The sequence below is a fragment of the Fulmarus glacialis genome, unplaced genomic scaffold (genome assembly GCF_000690835.1).
Source record: "Fulmarus glacialis isolate BGI_N327 unplaced genomic scaffold, ASM69083v1 Scaffold35946, whole genome shotgun sequence".
Classification (NCBI taxonomy): Eukaryota; Metazoa; Chordata; class Aves; order Procellariiformes; family Procellariidae; genus Fulmarus; species Fulmarus glacialis.
In genome coordinates this window covers 1-9,903 of record NW_009218080.1, presented here as the reverse complement: position 1 = coordinate 9,903, position 9,903 = coordinate 1, and the positions used below count along the sequence as shown (strand labels likewise).

The window sequence follows — 9,903 nt, the reverse complement described above, 5'->3', positions numbered from 1 at the left end:
ATTAATAAAAACCCTGGCACTTATATATTGAACCATATGTAAACAAATACTTTAGTCAAATTAATGCTTATGATGTTTTTAAAGTACTTTTTATTAGTATTTGTGCTGGCAACTGACCCCAGTTCAGCAAATAGTTGAAGTACGTGCTGGTAGCTAAGCATGTATGAAGTGCTTTAAGGAAGCAAAGTCATTAATAGCATCTTCTTCTTTTCCGCCATGTTTGGCATGAAACTCTGCTCTAGTTCCTCCAAGCAAATGGTAAGATCACTGAGCCCACCTTTGGTCACTATGTCTGTAAGAGAAGACAAATCAAATATGGTTTGAAGTCTGTAAGGCTTTTCTGCCAAAGGGTCAGGAGGCCTCCTGACTTGTACTTGCAGAATTTTCACTACTTCCGTAATTTGCCAAAGATTAAATATTCCTCCCTTCCCCACCATGATCCAGCTGTGGAACTATGAGATTCCCCCTCCTGGTAGACACAGGGACCAAGACTATGAGCATATTAACTTGACTTCTCTGGCAGATATGCCCATTGCACGTTACTTCAATGTGTCTGACACCTTTTCTGTGGTGCTGCATTACACTGGTAGAAACAAGTTAATATTCATAGAACAGTATCTTCTTAATCTGGGAGAATAAATTGTAGAAGCCAGATGTCCTCTTATACATGAAACTCCATCTGTCTGTTGTATGGTTTCTTTAAGATGGTGGAAAATCCATGAGCTGAGGTTTAAGTTGCAGAGCTGGCATTTCCTCCTTCCCACTCCTGGCTGGATTTATTGCCTCTCTTCCTCTCCCTTTAGAGAAGCAGGCAGGAGCTTTGACCCTCTTGGACAATTGCTTCATTGCTTCTCTCTTGGATTTCCATCCTCTCAGAAGAGGTCTTTGACCATTTCTGAAGTTTTAGAGAGTTCTATGCAGCAAAGTAATTTCCCCCATATTCTGCCTCTGCTTTCCAGCTGCAAGCTGGAGACAGTGAAGCTAACCTATATAAACTGCTTTGAGATTGATGCTGATGTGTGCTACATAAGAGCTAGCCATCGTAATTTTAATTTGCAGTGTCATATATGACTTAACCTGCAGAAGAAAGAACATTACTTGTTTTCTGAAATAGTATATGGTCATACTTCAGTAAAATAATGTTTTTGAGAACTGAACTATCTCAATGTGTTTTATTAGTTATTGAAAATTATCCCAACTCACTGATCTTTATTAATTATTTCTTCTCCTTCAAATCTTTCCTTAGCAATTGGAACTGTGTCAGAGATTATATAAACTGCATTTCCAGCTGCTGTTGCTTTTTCAGTCCTACTGTAAACTTATCGGACAAGTGCATGAAGTCAGTTCCATGCCAGAGGTATGTAATAAGCTACAAAGTTACACTGAAAATACCACTTTACTTTCATGTTTTTATTTTTCTTTCTAAGGACTTACACCAAAGATTACACTATTTCACCCTGAATATATCTCTGCAGACAAAACCCTTCAATACACCAGCATCTGCATTAAAATATGGTCAAGATAATGTATTTTTTTTAATTGACTGTACTGTCAGAGACTGGGTTCTTTTATACATTCAGTCTTCAAAAGTAATTTCAGTCAGTGGTAACAAACTAGAATGATACATGAAATCTTAACTTCACTTACCCACTTTATAGGTAGGGAGGGCTCACACTGTGTGAACATCTACAAGTGATTTTATTTTAACTGAGCGCTTAATTTTTAGGGAAAATTAGTCGTCTTCACACATATAGAAAATATCCTTTTCCTAGATCATGACTGGTTTTATCTGAACTTTGTGGAGACATTTAGACCAGGAGCACTTGTTAGCATGACAATAACAAAATAATTTGGTAAATTAATCTTAATATGGATGCAAAATTAAGGTTTTTGCTGGAATAATGTATTGTAATTTCCAGCCATATAAACTGTCTCTGTTGCATGTGCATTATACTAGAAACGTCTGCAGCAGTTTTTGACAAACAGCTATTAAATGGTTTTGCATCCTCTCATACCTGAGCAAGCAAAGGTGTGTAGAACTACTTTATAATTTGACTGCAAGTGTACTGCCTGCTCTTGTTCTCTGCATAAACAAATCAAATTCAGTTTAATGTTTCCAAGGAGTATCACATCTATTTAAACAATATAATTAACTAAATACTTTAATGTCATAAGTCTTTTTAATTCTGTCATCTTTACAGGCTTTCTTCTTTAAATATTTTTGACACAGCACACTATCACTTTTGACCCAAATAGCTTTCTGTTTTTAGATAAATCTATGTATCTTAATTTAAAAACACTTCACAAGAACAGTACTGTTAGTCAAGTTTATTTTCAGCAATTGCATAAAATATGTAATAGTTTGAAATATCTTTGAGGTGATCACTTTAAGTTGAATGACCGCCACTTAAGGAAAGATAGTAAAATAACTTGCCATTCCATATATATTTTTCTCCTGGTAAGGTGCATGTATTTTAAACTATTGAGGGGTAGAAGTTACTGTACTTTGCTTATAGCTGTAAAACAAAATTTCAAGCTCTAAAATGTAGTTTATTACAGATTCTAGTAGTTTACAGGTTCTTTATAAATGGAAATGGTTTGTTTTATCAGATGTGCTGTAGCAGTACAAGGAGTTTGAATACTTATTGTATCTTAAGGAGCTGTTCTGAAGGCTGTGACTGGGCTGTTCACTTCTAAGAGAAGATAGGACAATAGGCATCTAGTCTTAGAGTAGTCTAACTTTTAGAAGTATTTTGTGTTCCTTATAAGAGGATTGATTTCTGTAACTGTATTTCAGTTACGAATTTGTTAGATTGTTATAAATAATGCAGCCTTTGGAACTGGGGAACAATAATATGAGGAATAGCTGTTTCACCATGAAATTCACATATTTTGCTGGGACCATAAGCTATTATGTAAAGGAAGTTCCATTGTGTTAGTTGATGTGACAGTGGTTATTTTTAGCATGTATGAGCATGAAAAGGTAGATCTTTAGAAATTAACTGTTTGCTTATGAATTATTTATGAGTCTTGTGCCATATTAACTTTTCGGCCTGACAAAGGGTTATACAATTCCTGTCCATCTGTTAATCATACCAGATCCTGCATGTGTTTTGTAAATAAATAACAACATCATTGCTAGGAGAAGTATATGTTTTCTTAAACTTTCCTACTATGATATGAAAAAAGTAGCAGAGGTGAAAAATAAAAGATTGTTTGGATTTGCTCTTGCATTTTAGCAAGCCAAAAATACAGCATAGGGTTAAAGGAAGCACAAAGCTTAAAAATCTGTAGTTTGTGTTTTCCCTATATTGTACAGAGCACAGAGATCAAGAAAGGTCCTTGTGTTAAAATGGGGTCTTTTCCATAATGTGTACATCCAATGTAGTAGTAAGAATAGACTTGAAATACCTACTTCCTTTGGTGCCTGTGGAGAATGAAAATACCTCTCTCTCATCTTTCTCCTTGGAACAGCTCTTAAATATGTCAAGAGAACTGAGTGAGTTGAAGAAAAACCTTAAGGATGCTACTGCTGCAATCGCAACTGAGCCTCTGACGACAGAATCTGAGCCTACATTCAACTCTACGGAAGCAGCTATTCAGTCCATGCTAGAGTGTTTGAAAAACAATGAACTTGTTAAAGCCATCCGACAAATAAGAGAATGCAGGCAAGTTTTGCTACATGGCTCATATTAGACTTTCATGTTAATAGAATAGCATGCATTTATTATCTTCCTAACTTTATACTAAATGTAATGTGCTGAGTCAGCATAATTAATTTAATATATTTCAACAAGGTACATGGGGGCATTGATATTATTAACTTTTGCAGGGGTGTGCCACAAGTAACAATATCAAATCGGTAACACAAACATGTATGCTTGCAACAAAGAAGACGTTTAATTACATTGCGTAGATCAAAAGTACTTGTGTGAGGCTCTTAAGAATCTTTTTATAGAGCTAATTCCTTACAGGTGTATGTCACTGGCATCAGCTAACATTCAGCCCAGTTTCACTTTCACTTATTTGAATGAGTTTTCTTAAGCTTTTTTTTTAGATAATAGGAATTGCGCTTTTACGTGATTTCTGTGCCTGATTCCAGAGTCTGAGTAACAAATGAGTAGCGTAAAACAGTGAGTTGCTTTTGGCTTATAAGCGTATGCGAGTCAGTTCTCCTTTTAGAGATCTCTATTACCTAGTTTCCGTCTGTGCTGATAAACCCATAATGATACGCACATTCTTCTCCTGTTTGATTGCAGGATTTTGTGGCCCAATGATATCTTTGGAAGTAGCTCTGACGATGAAGTCCAGACACTACTGAACATTTACTTCCGGCACCAAACCTTGGGTCAGACGGGCACCTATGCACTGGTGGGCTCCAACCAGAGCCTGACTGAAATCTGTACCAAATTAATGGAACTGAATATAGAGATCCGCGACATGATTCGCAGAGCTCAGAGTTACCGGGTCATCAATACTTTTCTTCCAGACTCCAGCATTTCTGGCACAAGTCTCTGACAGGACCCTTGTGTCCTCTATCAAGCTGGGAGTGCTGCCCTGTTGGAGTGAGGTGGCTCAATGTCTTCTCAGCCTTACAAAGGTTTGGTCAAACTGTACTCACTCTTGTTACATTTAGGATTTCTTCTAAAAAGATATGGGCTGAACTTCAAATGTGTAGCAATACTGTAAGGACAAAGGTAGCATAGAGCATCTGGGACAACATCCTTTGTTCTCTGTTGCACAAAAATCAGTTAGCATTTCACTGAGTAACTGCAACTCACTACTGAAGAAGTGACTTCCATTGCATACCAAAGCCTACTACACTGAACAATGCTTCCTTTATAGCAAATTCATTTTAGGTTGGCAAAAGTGCAATGTTTCCTTCACAAAATAATATTTTTTGTTAAAAAAAAACCCAAAACTTGTACATTTTTTCCTTTTTTCTCTTATTTGGTTGAGTGAAAGATGGGCAGAATGAAGCTGGCCACAGAATCTCGCAAACTTGTTGGTCAAAAGCTGAGAGCCTGTGTATATGAATCCAATTGTAAATGGACTACAGTTTAATGTACACTGTAATTTGAATATGATTACTGTATCTTAAAACAACGAGCTGCTATGAAGTACATTTCCTAATGTTACTAGGCTACTGTCTCTGAAGGTACTGGATCATATTGCAGAGGTCTGTTCTTAGGCCCCAAGCATCATGAATGGTCTTGGTAGATTTTCTTTTTTTTTTTAAAGGACTTTGGCTGCTTTTTACTAGAGGGTTGCTTTTATGACTATATTTATACTATTAAAGGATGGTTGATCTAATTTAACTTGCCATTTTGTAGGAGAAAGTCCCATCACAGAGTCAAATCTTTTGAAATGTTATGCATGCATATTTTTATTTAATATAAATTTTGAGTATAAAAAGTAAAAATAACGTGAAATGCAAGTTCTCATGATAAGTTTCTTTAAGGAGATGTCTTATTTTATTTGTAATGTATATATAAAAGTCATACCTGTATGGTTTTTTCTTACATTTAACTGTTGTCCAATGTTAAATGTATGCATGTAAATCTGTTGCATATCTGAGACACTTTTATTCTGACAACTATGTAACTTATTCACTCTGTAAATACACTTACCGTTTTTGTGAAGTAACTTTGGTCGATATTTGGATCAGTACATCCATTTAACTAAAATATAAAAGTCATATATAATCACAACAGAGTATGTGCTTGTTGTGAAGATTGTGTTCTTGTCTGAATCTATACTGTTGAGGATGGTATCCATGATCAGCCCCCAAAAGACACCTTTTTCATCGTTTATGGTATTCATTATACTGAAAGAAACCACTGAGAAATAGAAGGATTTTTTTTGTCAGTCTGTAGTTACAAATCAACCAGGAAGAGTACATTGACCAAAGCGGTTCCATAAATGAAAAAAATCCAAAATGGAGCTGAAGGTTTGTTTCTGTTTAAAACATCAGTAATGGTCCTATTCGTTCCAGCGTTGGGTTTCAGTGGTTTTTTTTCTCATGCTAAAGGTAAAAGAAAAGCTGTCCAGCCTGCCGTATCAGCCTCGACTCTGAGAATCCCGTAAAGCCCTCTTCCCTTCACCCCTTTTTCATTTTCAAAATGCTTCCACAATTTTACGCAGATTTTGAAAAACACTTGATGCATAAAAGGGGTGGAATCGACTTCTTTTACAGGTTTTCTGATTTTGCAGTCAGAGTTCTGCAGCATAGTTGTAGTTGCAGGACAAAATAGATGCAAGGCAAATAATTTCCAAAATAAATGCCATTCATCACACAGCTATTTTTCTGAGTAAAATAATCCGCAATGGTTAGAGCAGTGTTCAAATTTCAGTTAGGTACTTCCCTTTCAAAAGCTATTCAGAACTGTAACTGGGGTGGTCTGCAAAAATATTTAGTGGTTGGTGAAAGATGAGATCTGTTCTATCACTTGGCAAAATCATGAGTATTTCACAGATGACAGAATCACAGGAAAATTCAGGTTGGAAGGGACCTGAGGAGGTCATCTAGTCCAACCTCCGCTTTGAAGCAAGGTCAACCATGAGATCAGATCAGGTTACTCAGGCCTTTATCCAGTCAGGTCTTGAAAACATTCAAGGATGGAGAGTGTACAGCCTCCCTGGACAACCTGATCTTCTTGACTGTCCTCATGGTGGAAAAGCTTTTCCTTTATCCAGTCTGAACCTATCTTGTTTTATCTTATGCATGTTGTCTCTTATCCCCCTACCATGAGCCACATTGAAGGGCCTGGCTCCATCTTTCTTCAGTAACCATAACCTAGCAAGCTACTGTTCAGTCCCCCTGAAGTCTTTGCTTCTTCAGACTGAATAAGCCCAGTTCCTTCAATGTCTCCTCACAGAGCAAGTGCTCCAGCCCTGTGACCAGTTTCGTGGCCTCCACTGAACTCCTTACAGTTGATCAACATCTTTCTAATCTAGAGAGCCCCAAACTGGATACAGTAATGTAGATGTCATCTAGTGAGGGGTGCGTAAAGGGGGACAATCGCTTCCCCTGCTCCGCTGGCTCTGCTTCTCTTCATACAGCCCGGGATGTTGTTGCCACCCTTTGCTGCCAGGGCCCAGTACTGGCTCCACACCCAGCTCACTGCCAACCAAACCCCAAGGGCGCTTTCAGAGGAGCTGCCCCCCAGCCAGGCAGTCCCCTGTCTGTGTTACTGCAAAGGGTTCTCCCCATCCAGGGGTAGGAATTTCCTCTTGTCCCTGCTGAATGTCACAAGGCTCCTGTTGGCCCATCCCTCCAGATGGCCACACTGCCCACAGATATATTGGCTGGTCCCCCAGTTTGGTGTCACCTGCAAACTTGACAAGTATACTCTGTTACCTCTTCCAGGTCACTGGTAAAGATGTTGAACAGGATGGGTCTCAGGACAGACCACCTGCTGTAGGCCACTTGTTACTATCCTGCAGGTAGAGTACAATCCATTAACCACTACCTTGAGCAACTTGATTCAATTGGTCCTCCACTGAGTATGAAGACCTCCAGAGGTTCCTTCCACCCTAAAGTATTCTATGATTCTTCACAGATACAACAAAACCCATGATGTAACCATCTAACTTCCTTAGCATCAATTTCTAAACTTCAGGTAGAGTAGAAATCAGTATATTCCCAACAAAGCCTCGCTGAAATCCTAGGACAACACAAACTGCAGTAATGCCCCACTGTGCCTCTACACCACCAGTACTTTAATTTAATTTTGTCTCCATGAAAGCACATTTAGTTACTCCCTTCAGTTATATTTAAGGCACCTACTCTAGAGATACCTCACATGACTGGAAAGCTTCTGAGGCACAAGCCTGTATTTGAATCAGGGACTTGTTCTACCTCTTTGGGGACACAGTAAGTCTAGAGAATTTGTTACACTCCATCACAGATACCCCAGCTCAAAAGGTTTTTCCCTTCCTCACTTGGAAAAACATGTGAAGCTTACACTTCTCCCACATATCTTACAGACATAGTCTTCAGGCATATAGTCATTGATTATCAAACTGCTGTGATTTCTTTTTTTTTTTTAATACATTTGACCAAGGCAGTGGGAAGAGAGACTTGCAGATGCATTTACCCCAGACTTTATGCTCCAGAACATCTGCATCTTCCACACTAGTTCAGTTTGAGTGACTGAAGGAAAAACTTGCTATTGCAGTTTTAATCTTAGCATTCCCTAAAGGCAGACTAAAAACAAAGCCTGTTTTCTTTAAGAAATTAAATAGGTTCTGTTTCCTTCCAGATGTACTTTCCTCTTTCATCCCAGCAAGATGAAACTAAGGGGTAACAAACTAGTGCAAACTTTTATTGAACTTTACTCACAGCATATATACAATGGAGTTATATATTTTATAAATAATACAAAAGTCTTTATCCATTATCCAATGCCAGGTCAAAAGCCTAAAGTCAAAACATTGCAAGAGATTGACAAAGTGCAAAACAGAAGAGGGCACACGGATCAGACAATGTATTTGAAGCTGTAAGTGTTATCACAGGACAGCCTCTTGCCTTTGCAGCGGCCACAAAGTTCTTGGCGATGAGGTCTCTTGAGATCAATGTGTCTTTTCTTCTGAGGGCAGGAACAACGAGTCTTTGAACAGGTCTTAAGAAAGAAGACATCTTATTAGTAGTAGATCAAAGGTGCTCACTTCATGTTAGATTGACATTTAGTTTTCCTTAATCATAGCAACACATTTGGGCTGATACACTCAAAAGAGCTCTTGTGGTAAAAACCCTGTGGAGTTAAGCTGCAAGAGCCTTCTCACCTAGAAGCACAAAACCCTACCCTATGTGTAGCTAGGCATAACACTGTACGAACAGAAAACCGTTCATGTAAGCCATCTGCACGAGGAGGGAGTCCTATCCCATTACACATTTCCCAAATAACATTTCCTAGTACTTTGATGAAAGCAAGTTCTCTTCCAGATAAAGTCAATATCGAATTCAGCAACTATTAGAGTATATGACAAACTCTGGCAGTCTTACCAGGATACAGAAATCTGTAACTTACCTGGCACTGGATTGCTTCTACTCGATAGGGATTGAAGCCCTTTTGGCATTTGCGACAGAGCTGCTTGAAGTACACCTGAAAAAAAAGCAAGTTCTCAGTTACTATAGAGACTTCCTCAAGGTGTTCAGTACAGGTACCTAAATTTGTGCCAAAACATCTGATTTGTCACAGATTTGGTGCCATTCTTAAAAGTCTCAGGAGCAAGAAATGACTTGTTAACTACCTTGTTGCTTCCAGAAATGCACCACACGTAAGCACTCTCCCATCTGGTCTTGCAGTCTTTACAGTGGAAATAGCCATACTTCTGCTCCAAAAACTGCAGAAAGAAAGTTCCTGAGCAGCCTCCAGCACCACAAGAACACCCAGCCCAGCTCCCTCATTACACCACCTGTTTTCAGAGGCAGGAGGCTCCACTGCTGCAAGGGAGACAGACCTGCCTGGGGCAGGGGGGCGTGCAGACCTGAGCAGGGAGCCAGGGTGGGGACCACCGTGCCTTTTGCTGCTCAAGAGCAGGTTTCTCTCCAACCTGCTTCATGGTTCGCCCCCCACCCCTCTTGCCCAGAGTGGGCTGCACTAGGTGCCAGCCTCTCCTCAGGCCCCGGTGTCCCAGCGCTGCACACCTGGAAGGCAGCCCGCCGTCTGGGGGCTGCAGCCTCCTCCCGCGGCGTCTCTGCCGTCTCCTCACTCGTCAGAGCAGCCTCCGCCTGGCCCTCCTGCTGCTCTCTGCTACCATCCTCCGCCTTCAGCTCCTCGGGGGTCGTTTCAGACGTCTCTTCCTTCTCCTGGGGTCCAGGGGCCTCGGGCAGCGTGAAGAGGCGGCGGTCCGGCACGGGTGAGTAGAGGGCGAGGTGCCCACGGGTGCGGAGGGCAG

At 39.9% G+C, this 9,903-nt stretch overlaps 2 protein-coding genes across 2 annotated transcripts; one reads left to right on the top strand and one right to left on the bottom strand.

Moving 5' to 3' along the window:
• Positions 1–216: 216 nt before the first annotated feature.
• LOC104078333 (protein furry homolog) lies at positions 217–5,084 on the top strand. Its single transcript, XM_009579935.1, has 4 exons — positions 217–258; positions 1,247–1,357; positions 3,475–3,668; positions 4,260–5,084. Exons 1-4 carry the CDS (start codon positions 217–219, stop codon positions 4,516–4,518), a joined length of 606 nt encoding a protein of 201 aa, XP_009578230.1. The 3' UTR covers positions 4,519–5,084.
• A 3,222-nt stretch (positions 5,085–8,306) lies between these two features.
• Positions 8,307–9,898, bottom strand: LOC104071001 (ZAR1-like protein; the record flags this gene model as incomplete). Its single annotated transcript, XM_009579934.1, has 4 exons — positions 8,307–8,624; positions 9,033–9,107; positions 9,256–9,348; positions 9,653–9,898. Coding segments are annotated over 4 exons (558 nt in total), but the record flags the coding sequence as incomplete, so codon positions are not given.
• Between the last annotated feature and the right edge of the window lie 5 nt (positions 9,899–9,903).